The sequence below is a fragment of the Manis javanica genome, chromosome 6 (genome assembly GCF_040802235.1).
Source record: "Manis javanica isolate MJ-LG chromosome 6, MJ_LKY, whole genome shotgun sequence".
NCBI classification, from domain to species: domain Eukaryota; kingdom Metazoa; phylum Chordata; class Mammalia; order Pholidota; family Manidae; genus Manis; species Manis javanica.
The window spans coordinates 85,870,147-85,888,405 of NC_133161.1; the positions used below are offsets into that span (position 1 = coordinate 85,870,147).

General features: G+C 60.4%; 1 protein-coding gene across 5 annotated transcripts; it reads right to left on the reverse strand.

Annotated features, from left to right (window-relative positions):
* Nucleotides 1-8,671: 8,671 nt before the first annotated feature.
* Nucleotides 8,672-17,806, reverse strand: LOC108387744 (post-GPI attachment to proteins factor 6-like). Of its 5 annotated transcripts, none has more exons than XM_037010909.2 (9): nt 17,084-17,806; nt 14,819-16,452; nt 12,502-14,677; nt 12,043-12,340; nt 11,365-11,500; nt 11,120-11,272; nt 10,718-10,852; nt 10,533-10,619; nt 8,672-9,964 (listed from the first exon to the last, which is right to left on the reverse strand). In XM_037010909.2, the coding sequence occupies exons 2-3, from the start codon at nt 14,966-14,968 to the stop codon at nt 13,898-13,900; spliced, it is 930 nt and encodes a 309-aa protein (XP_036866804.2). In that variant the 5' UTR covers nt 14,969-16,452; nt 17,084-17,806; the 3' UTR covers nt 8,672-9,964; nt 10,533-10,619; nt 10,718-10,852; nt 11,120-11,272; nt 11,365-11,500; nt 12,043-12,340; nt 12,502-13,897. The 5 variants fall into 5 exon arrangements, with proteins under 5 accessions (XP_036866804.2, XP_073095057.1, XP_073095056.1 ...); XM_073238956.1 differs by having other exon boundaries at nt 12,502-14,221; nt 14,561-14,677; nt 14,819-17,806; XM_073238955.1 differs by having other exon boundaries at nt 12,502-14,221; nt 14,339-14,677; nt 14,819-17,806.
* Between the last annotated feature and the right edge of the window lie 453 nt (nt 17,807-18,259).

Below are 18,259 nucleotides of genomic sequence, written 5' to 3' on the forward strand. Positions count from 1 at the left end.
TGGCCGGGACCCTGAGAAGCTAAGCTCCACCCCCCCTGAGTCCCAGGCAGTCCAGATTCAGGATCAGGGCACACAGTAGGCAGTGGGCATCCAATAAATGCTGGCTGTCACTTGGGCGGAAGCCCCAGCTTCCAAAGGGCCCTCGGCCGAGACTGGCTGAGGCCCCACCCTGGCTAGGTCCTACCTAGATTTCTCTTAGACACTATCCAAGGTCTGGATAAGGGCAACCCTTCCTTCCCATCACTGCCCTCGGGTCCCATTGGTCCAGCCCACCCAAAAGCAAGGGCTTCTGCGTGTCCCCATCCTGTACCCACCCCTCCCGCCCCCCCACTGCCACCATGGCACCGCTTGCCTAACCTGCAAGCCAATTCCATATTGCCCACCCACCATGGCCCCTCCCTGAGGGAAGGATGTGGGCACCAGGAATGGATTACTGCGCCTAAGGAATCGCTTCTGCCACCCACCATGACCACACAGGACCCTGTCCACAGAGCTACACCAGGCCTGGCACCTCAAGAAATGTTCCCAGCAGCTCCCAGGGGACAACTATACCCCAGTTCTACAGATAAGGAAGTTGCAGCTCAAGCCACATAGGGTCCTGCTCACCTTCTCCCGCCCTAGGACTCCCAATGCATCCCACTCCATCCCCGGCAACCCTCAGCTGGCCAGCTCTCTGGTACCTTATAGCCCTTCAGCTCCCTTCCCTGGTATCTCCTCCACACCACCCTCCCTGGGCATCTTGTCACTTGCCCACATTCATGCTTCCACTATGCTGCTCTCTCAAATTCCCCAGGCACCTCTAATGCCATGGTACCTTCTGGGTACAGCTCGTCCTCACTGCCCAACCACATCCTACATAGCTCCCCAGCAAGGGCAGAAGTCCCAGCTCGGGGTTCCCTGAGCCACCAGCCAACCTCCCACCCAGCTGCCCACCAGTGGCACCTGGGATGAGCAGGTACAGAGGCATCCCAACCCCCAGCCATTGCCAGCCTGCCTCTCCCAGGACTCAGCATAGCATCTGATGCCTAGGCTGTTGTAGAAAAGTGGAACAGTGAGGGATGAAGGCTACCAGGGAAGCACTCCAGCCAGCCAACGGCCCAGGCCATCCTCTAAAACCATCACCATGCCTTGGAGCAGGCTGGGCAGGGACTAGGGCCATGTGTATGGACAGCCCATCACAGGAGCTATGCTGCTGAACCAACACGGGCCCCACGAGGATCCTGACAGGTGTCTCTGTCACCTGCATCCAGCTGGGGTTGCTCCAAGCCCCACAGTGCTGAGCAAAGGGGATACTCTTCAAGCCCCTCTCGAGTGGGCTGGACAGACAGCAGGACCCCCAGCACTGCCCCCAGTGCTGCCCCCGACTCCCAGACACAGGCCCCCAGTGCTTGCCTTGGTTCTGAAGCTGCTGCTGAGACCGGACCAGGCTCCTGGGGTGGTGTCCATACCCATCCTCCTCCTGGCCTGCGGCTGCAGGTGTCTCCAGGCCCTGGGAACAGAACAGGGCCCTTGGGCCTCTGGCTCCTTGGGGCACTCACCCTGCAGGGACAGGAAGGTAGTCAGAAAGCCTGGAAGAAATGCAGCAGGCCTGTTACAGTAGGTTATACCTGCAGGCATGGAGGGGAGGTTGTCTTGGGGGGGAGCCCAGGAAGGGGCTCAGAGAAGGCTCTGGAGAGAGGCAGGAAAGGCAGCGCTAGTGCCTGCAGCGGCCCTGGAAGCTCACTCTGAACATGCGGGTTCTGTGAGAGAGCACCCTTTTCATCAGAGACCTTTTAAAACAACCTTTTACCAGGAACAGGAGTTTGCCTCTAGAGGCTTTGATTTGATTAACTGTAGATGACATTTATTTAGGCTTTCCAGGAACTAAATGAAAAACTTAAGAAGAGAAATGTAATTGTTTCCTTAGACATAAAAGGAACCCTCAAAGTGAGCTTTGAAGCCTTACACATGTTGGTCCACGTGGCTGAGGAAAAATCCCTATTAAAAGTGATCCGGAGGTATCGTCCAAGGTGCGCTGAGGAGGCATGTTGAGGCACACCCACGTGGCCCAGTGCATGATGGTGGGTCAGCTAGAGATCGGATCTTGTGTCACAGGCCCCCACTGTGTTTCTGGGAGGCGAGGTCAAGGTGGGATGGCCCTGCTCAGGACTTCTGGTGGGAGATACGAGCCTCAGGCTGAGCCGCTTCCAGGCTCTCCATTCCCTGACCCTCCACCTGGTCCACAGGTGTGGAGGTGGGGTGGGTGGGCAGGTGAGGCCCCTGGGAAGGAGGAAGGCCTTGGCTCATCCAGTTGTGGTGCATGAGGAGTGGGCTTCCCTTCAAGGGTGCAGCCCCAGCCACACTGGCCGGCCACCTTCCCACCATCAGCCCAGGCCCCTGGGCTCCATCCCTTGTCCCTGAGTGACCTTTTTCCGCTGGCTCTAAGTAGAGGCAGATGCTGTTTGTGACCCCATGCCAATCCGAGCAAAGGACTTGGAGACTTAACACCAAGGTCGTGAGATTTAACACTAAGAAGAAAAGCCAGAAAACCACATGTACAGAGTGCCTATTTCTCTGAATATAGAAAATGTGTATAAAGGCAGGAAAGCTGAAAAACCATCCCAGAGCGTCAATACCAGTTATTAACGAGAGCAAAATTAGGGGTGGGTTCCATTCTCTCCTCTGCACAGCCAGTTAGAAGTTCTACAATCCAGTGGAAACCACAAAGCTCCTCCTTTCCATTGAAGGTCAGTATAATTTCACCCATCAGAGCAGGCAGGTGGTGCTGACGAGGGCCCCCAGGGACAGGAGGGAGCTACCTGTCAGGCAGTGGAAGGTGGGGTGTCCGCCCCATCCTGCAACTGCAGCAGTTGCCCCACGATGAGCAAGTGCCTCCTCGAGCTTCCTGGCCACTAGGCTCCCTGTGGGCACCCTGGGCTGGGGCCTCCTGCCTCTGCCATCCTGTGTTTGGCTCCTCTTGCCCTTCGCACCTGTGAGGCAGGTGTGCTGTCCATGCTGGCGTTTTGCATCCCTCTTGCTGTTTGGAATTCTCTTGCCAATCCTTCAGCTGAAGCCACCTTTGGCAGATGAGACCCAGTGCCAGGCTGGGCAGACGGGACACGCGCAGGGCTTTGCCTGATACCTGGCACGACCACCACCTTCTAACCCTGCTGCTCTGTGTCGTCCTGTCCCAATGGTTGCTGCACCCAGGAGCTACCAGCAGCTGCATGCATCATGTCACACATCATTGTGCTCTCCCCTTTCAAGGCAAGGAGGTCCTACCCTCAGAGGGGTGAGGAGTGACACATGCAGCTGCTGCGGGGCATGCGGCAGGGTCTCAGACAGAAGAATGCCATGGTCACTGCTTGTTCAACTTGCTCAGTAGCCCAGCCGGCCGGTGCAGTGCTCGTCCCACATCCCTTGCATGGATGACTCACCCAGCAGACCTGGCCCAGCCCCCCAATCCCTGCTGGCCTGGGCTAAGGGTCAGGCCCCAAGGCCAACAGGAAAGCAGTGGCATGGTGGTAGGTGCGTGGGCCCCAAGGGCAGCACACTCCCTCCCAGGGTGCCTTATGCACACCCCCTACCTCAGGTCTCACCCCCAGTTCCTGCCTCCCTGGAGACTTGAGTGTCTGCCTCCCTGGAGACTTGTGTCTTGGTCCAGCCAGTGACTCTGGGTAAGGCAGGCACCTCTTTAATCCAGAGAATCCTTCTTCGCAAAATGAGGGTCCTGACCCAACCCTGCGGGCCTCAGAGGTCTGTATGTGACCTCTGCAAATGAGCCCAGGCTTCAAGGTGGAGCCCATGCTGGCAAAGGCCCAGGTCAAGTATCTCAGACACATCACAAATAGAGGGCAGGGCTGCTGGGCTCCCCCAACCCCAGCTTGATTTTCCTAGGAACGTGGTATCCAAATACAGGGGCTGGGCACCCGAGGGGGCTCAGATGACTTGTGGGAGAAGCAGGTGAAGTCCTGCCTGCCTGGGCAGCCTAGGCCATTTCCCCTTCTGCTCTTGGGCACATCTGCCCTCCTACCATGCTGACCTTCATGCCTGTGTCCTAGCTGCCCCCTCCCCGGAATACCCTTCCTGTCCTGACACCCATCCCTGAAGGCCCCCAGTGGGGAGGCCACATGCCCCTTTGTTAGTTATAAGTTCTCCCCCACCCCCACCCCATCTGACACCTCATCAAGCCCCACAAACCTGCACAGTCCCTGGACCAGGGGCCACCCATGAGCTCGTAGCTGGGGACCTTGTGTTGGGAGGTGGGGAGATGCCATCCTAGGAGGGCCAACTGCCTTCACCCACAGCCCAAGACCCCAGGTCAGCCTCTGTTGCACCAGTCTCTTTGCCACCTGCCCTCTGCTTTGCTGTCTCTCGCTGTCTCTCTGGGCTGCTGAGGAGCCCTGCAGCCTCCATGGCCAAATTATAAGTATGTGATTATGTATGCCAGGGTCCCTCTAGCCCTTTGTTGCTGCAGAATCTGTTGTAGCAAACAAAAGTGCATTGGATTAGCCACAGTGGATTAAAAGATTTGCTTCTCAGAGTTTATCTAATGACCTAACAATTGTGCCTACAGAGGCTTTGTACCTTCAGGACATGCTCGCCAGGCCATCTGGGAGCTCTCCTTCTCTGAGGGCAGCTGGACAGCAGGCAGGTGATTACACGCAGCCACTGCCCAGCCTCACACTTGGCTCTGCTCACAGCCAGGACTGTGCTCTCAGCCCTGCCAGACCTGTCTGGGCTGAACCTGGGGATAGGATCAGACCCCAGGAGAAGAAGGTGGAGGCCAGGTGAGGGGACAAGGCACAGCCAGGACTGCCTACCAGAGGGCCTGAGGTCCAAGGCCGGGTGTGGGTGGTGGGGGCCAAGGCTCGCCTGCACCCTGCTGCCCACCTGGGCACACCCACACAGCACACACGGCATCAAGGACACAAGCAACGTGGAGGATGGCCGCGGCAGGGAAGGGACATGCCAGGCTTCACCACGCTGCGGCGCACAGCCCCACGGTGCACGTTCCTGGACACACGTGCACTTACATGCACACGCACAAGGATGGCTCTCTTTGATCACCAAAGGACACTCCATTTACAAGCTATTAATCGCAGCTGCTTTTTTGGGGCTTATCCTCTGAAGTCCTGAGTAATGGGATTTGGCACTTCTGATCCATCTTGGGCTGGCCCCTCGCATTGTAGATGGACGTTTTTCCCCTTTTTTCTGCTTTTTTTTTTCTCAAATAAAAAATTTTCTTAGGCCACATTGACTTGACATGGCTTGTCACCCAGCCCTGGGAGTGGTGGCCCCAAGGGCTGGGCGACTCTAAAGCCAAGGGCCCTGACCAGGTGGAGGTCTTTGATGCTGCCTCCACGTGAAGTCTGAGTGACCCGCAAGCGCGGCCTTGGGGGCCACAGTGCGGAGGGACTCAGCCAGCCATGTGCTGCCCTCTTTGTCTCTCTGCCATGACCCTTCCTTGAGACATCAGAGGGCCAGTCCCAGGGCAAGGATGTGAGTGTGTGTGCGTGCATGCAGCGTGCAGAGGGTGGGGTGGGCAGGGCGCCGGCCACAAGAACAATGGATAGCAGGGAGCACGCCCACCTATCGGCCCGTTCCTCTGCCCATCTGTCCATCACCTGCCCGGCTTACCTCACCTGCCTGGCTCCGTGGGCCTGCTCGCGCACCTCCATTCCATGGTCTGCCATGATGGGCTTGGCAGGCCGTCAGCGCACCCTCGGCCACTCCAGGTAGCGGGTCCCTGCTCTCGGCCACTGTGTGGCTGGGAGGAAGAAGCATGGCTCTAGGCTGCAGCTCGGGCTCCCACTGCCAATTGGCTTAGGCAGGGACCAGATGACAGCCTCAGAACCCTATGGTAGCCATGGCAACCAGCCCCTTTAGACACCGCCACCCCAGGCCACTCCTGGCTGCCAGGGAAGCAGGCAGCACCGCCGGCAGGCCCATTCGGGGGTCCCCTCAGAGGGTCGGGTTTGGCCTGGCTGGATGTGGCCGCTCCGCACTAGCAGCACAGCATTTCCCTGTGTGTGTGTTTCACGCCTGTCCAGTGTGAGGGGTCCTGTCCCTGTCGGGACATGCCCCAAGCCACTCCATGCTCCACCTGACCCCCTGGTGGAAGCAGAAACAGTGCCCTTGTAGCCCTGCTGAGAGGAGGACTTCAGGTCGGGCTTGCCCCAGGGACTAAAGGCCAGTCCCTGTGGGTGATGGAAGGCAGAGCAGGGGGACTCCCCACTCCCAGGGAGGCACAGCCAAGTTCTCAGCCCACTTCAGACCCCACTGGGCCTGTCAGCTTTGTCTCGGCTTTCCAGCCCCTCCCCCACACTTCTTAGCCTGGTGAACACACAGCTAGGCCCTCTGAGCCTTTGCAGTCCTTGCTGCCCACCCAGCACTACCCTGGGACTTTGGCCACACCAAGCAGACACTTGCCAGCCACGTGGAATGTGGCTTCACCCCAGTGACTTTGCACCTGCTCTTCCCCCCGCCTCCATCCTCAGGGCCCGTCAGCACCGGCCCCTCAGTGAGGTCTTCCCGATGTCTCAAGGTCAGGACTTCTTGGCAAGGCCACAGTGCAGCCTCACTAGGACCGACCATCCTGGGGTAGCAGGGCTTTGAGAATTCTAGAGCCACCCCACCCGCATCTGACAGCCTCTGGCCTGTCCACACGACCCTGGGATCAGCACCACATACACAGCGGAGGGCCCCAGGAGGCCACATCCCACTTCCTGGCCTAGGCCCACCCACATCTGCCCAACAGACTGAGTCAAGGATACCCACAGAGCTGTGAGAAGCGGTGTGAGCCTTGAGCCCCTGGGGACAGGGCTGGGGTGGGCCTAGGGCCTAATGGGGAGGCCACTGCCAAGGCCGGAAGGACCTGGGAGCCAGGCTCAGGGCAGGCCGGGCCAGGCCCAGAGCCAAGGGCAGATGCTGCCCAGCCACCCCCAGACTTGGCCTCAGAATTCTTCACACTGGCCCGGACCCACCCTAAACTGCCTGGTCACAAGGGCTCCCCTGCCATGCTGGCTGCCACTAGCAGACAGGTGTGGGTGGGGATCAGCCTGGGTCAGCTGGGGTGCTGGGAAGGTCCAGAGGCAGGGGCCCCACCTGGGGCTCGGGTAAGCTTGGAGAGGGCTCCTGTGTGCTGCGGCAGAGCGTGCACCTGGTCCAGCCTCCAGCTGGGGGGGCTGGGGAGGGGCTCGCAGGGTGGCGGTCGGTGGTGAAGGTGGAGATGGAGTCCAAGCACAAGCTGAGGGAAAGGCAGTGCACATGGGTGGGCCTCACCATGTTCCCCTGGGACCTTAGCACCCTGACAGGTTGCAAGGCAGGGGTGCAGGGGCCTGGGACTTGATTGCTCTCTTCACTCACCCCTTCCTGCAGTCAGTGCACACCTGGGCAGGACTCAGGTAAGACTCAGGGCGAGGGGTCAGGAACAAGAACAAAGCCCTGGACTGGGCCCCACCTTTCCTGTCATGTTGTGCCATATCTAGATGGGATCCTGATGCCCCTCCTGGGACTCAGGGGCATTGGAACAAGACAATGGACACAAGGCCTCGGGACACCACACTTGCCAGGGTCCTCTACTGCCCTGGTCCCAAGGGACCCCTCCCGAGTCCATAGCTATAGCCATTCCCATTGAAGCTAACAGGTTGAGCTGTTGTCATGGAAACACATTCAGCCAATCTCATGGGGACACATGGGGAAGGAGGGGGTTTTGCCCCTGAGGACCCCTGGAGGTTTGGGGAATGCAGTCCAGCTGGTGCAGGGACAGGGGCATGGCCTTCACCTACTGTGAGCTAGTCAGGGCAGCCCTGGCCTGGGAGGGTTTGACCTTGGTCAGCACGACCTTAACCCGCAATCCAGGCTTTTGAAGGTTTGCTGGGCCCACAGCCCAGGAGAGGGTGTGTGTGGAGGGCAGGAACATGTGGCCATCCGGGCTCCCACAGCACAGACCCTGGCTCTCTGCGCAGTCCTGTGTGCCTGTCCCCACCCCCACACCCCACAAGGTGAATATTATGCTGGATCCAGCTTGCAGAGGCCTGTCCCAGACCTGGGTTTTGGGGTGTCACAGAGCGCTTAACCTTTTCTGAATCAAGGATGTTTGTGAGAATTTGATGAAACTCACACTGCCCCTGCCAGAAAAGCACTCAGGGCAAAGGCCACCTGAGCCCCACTCGAATTACAAGTATGTGAATGATCCGCTGAGGCCATGCTGAGCTCCTGCTTGCCAGCAGCCTTGGGCACTGGGGGAGCAAAGCCAATGCAGGCTGGGACTCAGTCTCCAACCAGGCCCACCACTGCTGGCATGGAGACGAAGGCCCAGAGCACCCCCACCCCCACCCATCCCTGCTCCAACCCTAGGAATCCAATACATGAACCCCACAGGTCCTGGCAAGAGTGCCCCTTGACCTGTGGCCTTAGTTGGAATGGAAAAGCTCAGCAAGGGGTGCCCAAGAGCCAAGATCAATCACGGGACATCCTGCGTGCACACTGCAGGTACGACCCAGGGAACAGGCCGAGAGGCTGCAAAGGGATCAGTCTGATTTAGCGCAGGGCTGACCACGGGAACTGCAGTGTGGCTTCTGGGAAGGCTGGCCTGTCCAGAACACGGCCCAACTGGCTGGAGCTGGGGCCTTGGTGGGGACACCTGGGTTACATCATGCAGGACCGCCACAGCCCCTGCTCTCTCATTGGCAGCTTTTGGTAAAAATTTTTTTAATTAAAAACTCTTCACAAAGTTGGGACATTGTGTGGGGAAACACTTGTCTTTAGAGCATCAAGACACGTGGGGTCCAGAGGTGCTCCCAAAGGAGTTTGGGACTGGTGACAGGGTTTCCCAGCTGTAAACAGACACTTCAGTGTCACTCCCTCCAGGGCAGGCCCCAACCCTCCATAGCCACTTGATGAGCCATGGGGTCTTCGGGCCCTCCCATGGCTGTGCCCCTACAGCTGCATCCCCATGGACAAGCCCAGATGTCCCCACTGACAGCACCCCTCAGGGAAGCCTGGTGCCCCTCACCCAGGACCAAGTCAGGGGAACCCTCCTGGACACCCCAAAAAGACCTGATATGGTCTCAAAGCTCAGTACTTCCAGGTAAGGGTCAGGTCAAGGCACCCCCAAATCACAGAGTAGAAGAAGCCTCAGGGTACCTTGCCCAGCCTCTCACTGGGAGCCACATCCCTACCTGGCATCAAGTATGGGTCAGCCAAGGAAGGCACAGCCAGACCACAGGCCACGCTGCTCACTCTCTATGTGACAGAGACAGAGCAGTACTGACTGAAGCTCCCAATTCAAGGCTTTCCCCACAGACGCTGACACCAGCACAGCCTTCTGGAGCTGGTGGGGATACATCCCTGTCACCCCCAAAGCCAGGCCACCGCCTCCCCGCCTGCTCTGGAGAACACATGCACGCAGGCAGGGACATGCGACGGGGAGGGGGCAAGCACCTCTTGCTCTATCGCGGACACCTTCAGCCATGCTGGGATCTCACCCAGAGGCGAGAAAAGCACAACAAAACCCTGGCTCCCAACTGAGCTGGGACCACCACTCACCGCAGCCATATCCTGGGGCTCTGGGGCAGGGAGTCAGGGGGTCAGAGGCTGCAGGGAGAGCCCCAGTCCTCCAAGCAGGGAAGCACACACACAGTCTGGCTCAGACTTTACTTGCACTGCCCCCACCAAGTACAGTGGCTCTGCCTCGCTGGGCCTTTGCCTGGGTGGGTAGAGAGCTCCCTCAGGCCTCTGGGAGTCATCAGGGCCTCCACAAAGCCCACTCCACCCAGGAGCACACACAGGAAGGGGGTACCCTCGCCACCACGCCAGGCTCTGTGCCCACGGAGCTGAAGGGGGTTTAGCCTGGCTGTCAGGAATGGGTCACTGTGTGGCCACTTCCCACTGGCTCTTCTGCACCACCGCTGGCTCAGACGGCGCCTGCTGCTGAAGCTGCTTGATCCTCCATGTAGACCTTGAACAGAGGAACAGGGTCCTACAGGGACAAGACAGGTCAGTGAAGAACCCTGAGAAAGGTGGGAATCCAGCTGCTGCTGTCCAAACAGAGGGATGAGGCCTGAGAGGACCAGGCCCCCCAGGCTTGACCACAGACCAAACTCTTTGCCACCCCCAGACCCCAGCCCAGAGGGCAGTGCCCTGTCCATGAGACAGGGGCCACCCTCTCATGGGGACACAGGGACCAGGCGCCTGCCCCTGGAGTTCCAGCCTTGGGGTACTGTGGTGGCAGAAAAACAAGCAGAAGAAACATGGATTGCGGCTGCTATGTCATAGGTGGGTTCCCTGTCCCAGAAGCTACCACAGACCCCAGACTCTTCTAGGGACCCTGGACAGCCAAATAAACCAATGGTGTAAAAATCCAGCTCTTTTCACCAAGTCTTTCTGTTCATGAACTTATGAAGCTGGCACAGAGGATCAGGACCCTAATGGGAGAGAATGTGTCACCTGGAGCCCACTGGCGCTGTGGCCCCTCCCTTCCATCTGCAGGGCTTGGCGCTGGGCCCACCCCTGAGAGGGCAGGGCAGCGGGGGCTCGCACATGCTCACCTTCTCCTCCAGAAGCCGCTGCTTCTCCACAGCCTCGTCCAGTGTCAGGCCAACCCACTCAGCCTCTGCCTCTGGGATGACAAACTCCTGGGCAGGCAGAGACGGGGGGGTGCAGTGAGGCGGGGGCAGGGGTGGGGGCGCTGGGGGACCCATGCAGAACAGGAAGCACAGGCCAAAGCCCTCACCTGGTACTTGTCATAGATGGCTGCCCTCCTCTCGGGGTCATCCGGGTGCAGCTCTGGGTCCCATCGGGCAAGCCGCAGCAGCATACCTCACTTCAGGTCCATCCCGAACTTGGGGCACAGGTCTTCCTTTGGGGTCTGGTAGGAAGCTACGCATGGGACCAGGAATCGCCAGTAGGGCTCCGCTCCCCTGCCCGTCCCCAGCATTGGGTGGGCCTTAGGCCAGCCTGGCAGGGCAATGGGCCAGGTGGGCAGCCCCAGCCCCCAGGCCAGAACAGAAGACAGCCTAAGCATAGGGGAGGAGACAGCTGCTCTCACTGTGTGACCCTCCACCCCAGACGTCAATGTGCCCACTGAGCCTGCCCACAAGGACCCACTGTGTGCTGTCTGGCATGCCCCACTTGCCTTGAGGATGTAGAAGTCAAACCCATAGGCCTCATCAATGAGATTCAGGGTCCTCATGGTCACAGTCACACTGAAGGTTGCATCCAGGATTTCACTGTGGAGCTCACGCTGAAACAGCTGTGGCTTCCACACCTTCTTCACCCTCTTGGACAGCTGCAGAGAGACAGACTGTGTGCTTACAGGCCCAAGGGCTCGGGGCACCCTCCTGAGGCCTGGGACATGGAGCTGGGTGGACGAGCCCCCACCTGTGGACTTGACTGCCCACCAAGAGGTCAGCTGCTCCTCAGCCAGCCTAGTACCCGCAGATCCTCCCAGTAGCTGGTGTGTGTTCCAGACATACCACACCATCGTCCACAGGTCATCACATCCTATACTAGGGACCTAGGAGCCAAAGGCAAAGGGAGACACCAGCCTCTCCCAGAGACTGGGCAGCCCCCTCCAGGGTTCCCACCAGAGACAGCCCGGAGGGTTAGGATTAGGATTAAGATTAGGGTTAGGGTTAGGATTAGGATTAGGGTTACTGGTGTCAGGGGTAGTTTCAGGAGGCCTGGCCTGGGTCAGTCTCTCAGCCATCCTACGTGCAGTGGGAAAGTGGCAGTGCCTGCCTTGGGTTATGAGAAGCAGGCAAGGCAAACTGTGGTGCTCAAGGCTGACAGGTGACCACAGACCTCACCTCTCCTACCTCCCCTCAATACACAGGCCTCCTCCCCATCCTTACACTTGATCTGGGCAACCACCCCAGGGCCTCAGCACTCACTGTTTCCCATATGGACCACCTGTCTCAGAGTGCCCAGCTGGGTTCCACAGGGAGCAGTACTTGCCCAAACTATAACTCTACTTATCAGCACGTTCCCCAGACTGTCCTGTCCTGTCACTCTGGTGCCCATCAGGGAGACCAGAGCAGCAAACTCCAGATCACCCACCTTGTCGTTGTTGGTGTATCTGTGGCCCAGGATCCAGCCCTCGCTGCCCCACAGCCCCAGCTGGGACTCCGGGGGATGGTAAATGGGAATGGGCACGTCCTCCACGCGCTCCCACTGCCCGTTCTTGGGACTGATCTTGAACTTGGCCCCGTGCGGCCTGTAGTGCACGGGCGTGGGCGTCCGCGCCTCCTCCAGGGAGCGTAGGTAGTGGCTGGGCAGACGGGAGCACAAGCCCTCGCGCAGCAGGAGCTGCTTCCACTAGAGGACCGGGACCTTGTGCAGGGGCATCGCGGCGCGCCTGGAGAGAGGCAGGGGCGGGGGCCGCCGTCACGCCGCAGCCCAGCCAGACCCGACCCAGTCCTCAAACCCCGTGCAACCAGACCCCGCTCCCCGGCTTGGCCCTGGCTGGAAGCCAGGTACCCCGCTCGATTCGGCCGGGCGCAGAGCCGCGGAGCCAACCTTCCAAGATCTGTGCAGCGCTGGAACTGGAGACCCCACGCTCTACCCCCGCTGACTGGCTGCAACACCCGTCCGTCTAACCCTCGTCTCGCCCTGTTTTCTTCCATCTTTAGGGACCGTGGAAAACGCCCTACAGACACGGCGGCACCACCAAGCACCGTCTGCAAGTGCGGCGGCGTCTCCTGCGAGCTGCAACCTGGGCGGGGCGGGGAGAGGCGGGGCGGGATCCCCTCCGGGCAGGATCCCCCCTCACTCCCACCCACCTCCTCCCGGAGGCACAGACAGCAAGATAACCCATTTATTTGCCTTGAAATATCAATGTAGAATATTCACCAATCACAGCGAAATCAGAGCCAGTGGAGGCCACAACCGGACAGGACAGAGAAGGGATGCCCCTAGACCAGAAGGTGGGAGGGCTGCAAGCGGAACCTTCCCCCTCAGCTTCCCATGGCCCCGCCCAGCACCCATCCCACAGGCAGCGGCCCTGCCTTGGCGCCTTAGGGAGAGCGGGGCACGGCTCCTGGGGCAGTTTCATCTCTTTTACCCTGCTTCCCCCACAGAGGAAAGAGAGAGGCTGGGCCAGGTCCGCAGGAGCCTGCTCCCCAAATGAAGGTTGGACCAGTGCAGGGCAGCGGCCGTCCCCTCCTCTCCTGGTGGCAGCTGAAGAGTATGCTCCCCATACAAGGGCCCTGGGTCCCAGAGTGGGTGCAGACACAAGGTTAGGGAAAGGGGGGGCCTGTGGTGCCGGCACCCCCAGAGCCAGGGCAGCTGGGCAGCCCTCTCCACAGGAAGCTCTTCTTGGGGGCCTGGAACTCCGAAGGGAGGAGAGGGGCGGGGCTGGACCAGAAGCCAGCTGCTCCTAGTCTCACGGCATCTGGCCTCTGTGTACCCCAGGGCCCATTAGGGGCCTGGTGATTGTAGTCACCTCTCCCTACAGCAACCGCATCAGCGTGGGGACATCCCCAAGCCTGAGGCAGGCTGGCATTCAGGGGCACACAGTGGTCGGAGCCAGGGATGCAGGGAGGGCACAGTCCCCAGCCTTAGCAATGGGGACCTGTGGGAGGTGGGCTAAGGCCTCCTCTGTCCCTCTGGGTCAATCACAGCCTTGGCAGGATCTTTCCCTACCTCTCCAACCATCCCTGGTCAGAACACACAGCCTTCCCCACATGGTAACTGTGTTCTCCAGGCAGCCAGACCCAGGTCCAGGGGCCGCTGCAAACACCAGCTAGGACCCGCAGGGGGACCGCAACAGCCAGGCAGTGGGCACAGGGGAGCTGGGGCATGCGGTTCTCTCCTCAGGAGGAGAAAGCAAACAGGTGTGCAGGGCAATTTTATTCAGCTGGAAATTGATCTGCACAGGGTCCCTCTCCCTCAGTCCTGCCCCTGGTTGGAGAGGTCATCCTGAGAGCTGCCATGACCCTGTCACGCCACCGCGGTACAGCTCCTCCTGGTGGTTCCTGCAGATCTGATAGTGGCAGGGGAGCTCCTGCGAACAGGCCCAGGGCTTGGTGTGCGCATCCCTCGGCGGCAGCAGGAAGGTGGCACTCCCTGCCAGGAGCATGTGCCAGATGCTGTGGGTGTAGTAGTAGTTGTCACTGGTGGTCATAGAGGTATAGATGGCAATGGCCACAACAGCCATGCTGATGCCAGGCAGGAGGCAGAAGGCCCAGCGCTGCCAGGAGGTGGGGTAGCAGTGGCGCCGGTGTCCACAGAGGTATACCTGGAGAAAACCGCCACATGAGAATGGTGGGGGGATTGGGCAGGGGTGGCTACAACTCCTAGCCTGCCCAGGCCCGAGCAGGGGACCACAGGTGTGGGCTGCTTGGAGGGGACTCACTGGCACAAAGACCTGAGGGGTCCTCAGGCATGAGGCACGCTGGGCCCCAAGGGGGCCACCTGTGGCATCAGCAGGTGTGCAGGACTCAGGCCCAGGGTGAGAGGCGTGGCCAGAGTGAGGGGCTGGGCTCTGTTCTCCCACAGAGTGGAGAGACCATGCCCCAACCCCAGTCACCAGGGAAGGGGTGTGGGCCAGGAGCATGAGGTTGCCCCAGCTCCTTACCCACATGGTGGCCATGACTGCAAAGGCAAACAAACAAGGCCCCATCATGTTCCAGGCGCCCCTGCGGTCCAGCTGCAAGGACATGGCAAACACCAGCATGCCCAGAAGAAACAGAACCTGGGCAAGACACAGGGACAGCCACAGGGTCGCAGGAGCCCAGGTTCATCAGTGAAGCCCCAAGGTCCAACAGGAGCAGGTGGCCTGGTCATGCAGGTCATCTTGCTGTCCCCACTGCCCCCAGCATTTTCTGCCCCCCACCTCAGAACTGCTGGCACATGTTGTCCTGCTCCGCTGACTGGGAAGAAGGTGGGCCTCCCCCAGCTCCTGCACGACTGGGAGCCATAGCGTCTTGATCCATCCACAAGTGAGTTTCTGAGGCAAAACTTGGCCCAGCAGGGCACCAGGCATGCATCTTCAGTAGCCAGGCCTGGATTGGCAGAAAAGTCCCCACAGTGCCCCTGGCACCAGGGATTCCAGGAGCGTAACTGACAGCCTCTCAGGGACTTCTGGCCTCGGGTGAGGCCTTCTCACCAAATGGGGCCCCAGGAGAGACAGGCTGGGGGCCTTACTTAACCCTGCCCACCACCTTCCTGTCCTGGCACCTCCAACCTGCCAGCACAGTGCCTTGATATCTGAAAGCAGCTCCTTCAAGTGGGCATCCTCGAACAGCAGCACGCCCTCCTTCTGGTCTGTCCCACGACGCGCTGCACGCGAGCTCCTCTGCTCTGCCAGAGCCCAGTCCCGGGGATTGGGAGCACACTCACGTATTTCAGGGCTGCCTTCAGCCATGCCATGCAGAGGATGATGACCCAGATGGATACTCCAGAGCCCAAGAAGTCCAAGCACTGCAGCGTGTCATAGCTGAGGATGCACAGCACCACCTCCCCAGGCTAGTCGCAGGCGTGGCAGAACTGCAAGGCAGGGAGGTGGGTGTGGCGCAAATCTCCCCACCCTCCCCACAGCAGAGGAGAGGCCCACCATGGAGAAGAACATAGTGCTGGCATAGACGGAAGCCTCCACCGGGAGGGAGCGGTGCGTGGACACAGCGACGGGAGCCAGGGGCATGAGGCTGCTGGGGTGAGCAGGGGCGCGGCTGGCCTTTGCTGGCCTCCTGTCTGGGCTGTGCTCCTGTCTGTGCAGCTCCACCCACGCCAGCCTGTGGCCAATGTTACACCAAGGGGGCTGAGGCTGGGCCCTTTGAACCTCAGGGCCTGCTCCTCACCCAGTGCCCTGCAGAGAAGCCCTTCTCTCAGTAACAGGCTGGGACAGGTCGGGACAGGTGTGGAACATGTGTGGGTAGACGTAGGCCAGAGTGGGCAGATGCAGACAGGTATAGGGCAGGTGTGGGCAGGTGTAGACAGGTATAGGGAAGGTGTGAGCAGATGTGGGCAGTTATAAGACAGGTATGGGACATGTGTGGGCAGATGAGAGGAGCTATGGGCAGCCATGGGCATGTATGGACAGGTGAAGTAGGTGAGGGCAGGTATGGGGCACATGTGGGCAGGTGATGGCAGGTGTGGGCAGCAGGTATAGACAGGTATGGAGAAGGTGTGGGCACACAGGCAGCTGTGGGACAGGTGTGGGCAGAGAAGGCCAAGGTCAAGAGGTGAAGTCATCTCAGTCACCTCTGTGCTTGCCTAGAACAGAGAGGAGTGGGGAGGGGACATCTGCCCTTGCTGCAGAAGCAGTTCCCAGCCTTGGCAGAGTCCTCGGAGGCTGGGAAGCCACAGGCAGGAACTGGGGCCTGGCCTTCACCTGGCTTGCAGCTGCAGCCTACATACAGGTAGCTGTGTCTGCGCAGCAGGAGGCACTGGCTATAGGGCCCGCAGTCACTCAGGCAGGGCACCAAGTACGAGGCGGTTTCCACCAGGACCAGAGCCTGCTCACTCTCCCTGCGAGAAAGGACCCTGGGAAGGCCGCTGCGGTCTGCTGGCCCATCCCCCGCCAGGTCCCTGCCAGGCTCTTGTACACATGAACCCAGAACTGAGGCTCCCGGGCTCTAAGCCCTGGAGGACAGCGGCCATGAGATCTGCCGAGGCCATGATGCCCTTTTCCCCGTGCTCTGTCCCAAGTCCTGGTCTGCTCAGGGCTGTGTCCTAGGCTAGTCCTCCTTCCTGTGTGCTGGCAGGAGGGGTGGCCAGGTGAGGAAGGGGATCTCTCCCGATTCCCAGAGGGCAAGTGACCCTGCAGGAAGATGGGTCACTCCCAGACTCGAAGCGGGTGGCCTCGCCCCTGGTCCTGAAGGCAATGTTTCAGCCTTCTGCTGCCTGTCCCCCACTGGCAGCCCTAAATGTCCTCCCTCCAGCCCCAGATTTGCTCACTCAGGACCCTCAGGGCACATGAGCTGTAGGGAGAGGTACCAGCTGTCTGTCTCTGGGTAGGGGATGATGAGGGTGGCCTTGTGAGATGAGGGGCTCAGAGACAGGCGGTAGTCCTGGAAGAAGGCTGCAGGAGTGGGAAGGCCTGGCCTGGTCAGGGCAGCCAGGGGCTAGTGGGTGGCGGGCCCAGTGCTGCGCACCATACCTGTGGTGCAGTTGAGCCAGGTGGTGAGGCTGAGGAAGGGGGCGGCGGTGTTCACGCAGATCACTACCAGGGTGTTGTTGGCAAGTGCGGTCTGGCAGGGGCCGTGCAGGGTCAGCCCGAGCCCAGGTCGGCCACCAGGCAGGCAGGACCAACATCGCCTGAAGCTCCCACTCAGTCTGGCATGCAGTGCCCTTCTCTGTGGCTTGCACTGGCCCAGGGTTCCAGGTCTACAGACACACAGCCCCCAGCAGCATCCACAGGCACAGCCCTGGGCCCACGCTACCATGGGGAGTAGGCCTCCCCTTCCTCAGACAGAGCCCTTTTCCGGGTCCAAGCTGGCTGGGGACCCTTTGTTTCCTGAAGGGCCCCGTGAACCCACTTCCATGCCAAAGCTGGCGGAAGGCCTGCGCCCCAGCTAAGCCAGGTCACAGGGAGCTATCTCATTGGCCTGCAGGGAGATGGTGAGGGAGCCCCCACTGTCCATGCCTGTGTCGAGGTACAGCCGCATCACTGAGGGCATGTCCGACTGTACCAGCACGGAGACCCTGTCCAGGGGCCGGAACTGCACAGACACCACATCCACGTCTTCCCGCACGACGGGGTAGCTCGTTTGGCAGAAGGAGCCACTGCCCAGCCCGTGGCTCCTGCCCGGGTCCTGGTGGCCGAGGCTCAGGGGCAGCAGGCCAGCGGAGGTGTTGCGGCTCTGGCTCAGGCTGCTCTGAAGGTGCCGCGAGGTCATGGTCTCTGGCCTGCAGGCTGACAGGAGCACCAGGGCTCAGCCTGAGGGAGGCGTGGGGGTCAAGGGCAGGGGGCAAGACATCCTGGCCTGCCCTCCCTGCACAACCCACCAGTGAGGGCAGCCACAATGCTGAATGCCACGGACACCTGGGCCCCCCCCAGGCTCTTGGCTGTCACTTGGATCCACCTGCCCCAGGGCGGTAAGGGCAGCAGCAGGTGGCAGGTCCCGGTGGGGCCAGGGCCGGCCAGCACCTTCTGGAAGTTGCTGGGCAGGGTGGCCGAGCCCACAATGAGATGCACGGGGCAGCCCAGGCTCCCGTTGGACACACAGCCCTTTAGCTCTAGATGCAACTCCTAGGTGTACTCAGGGATGAAGATTCTGTGGCCAAGGGGTATGGCCTGGTTTAGGTTCTGCAGCTTCCACCAATCTTCCCGCGT

Bases quoted from the DNA above. Each gene is read 5' to 3' on its own strand.
- LOC108387744 (XM_037010909.2), bottom strand. From the start codon at position 14,968: ATGCCTGGTGCCCTGCTGGGCCAAGTTTTGCCTCAGAAACTCACTTGT. The intron at 14,678-14,818 runs GTGGGGGGCAGA...TGTCTTGCCCAG, and splicing joins CATGTGCCAGCAGTTCTGAG to GTTCTGTTTCTTCTGGGCAT.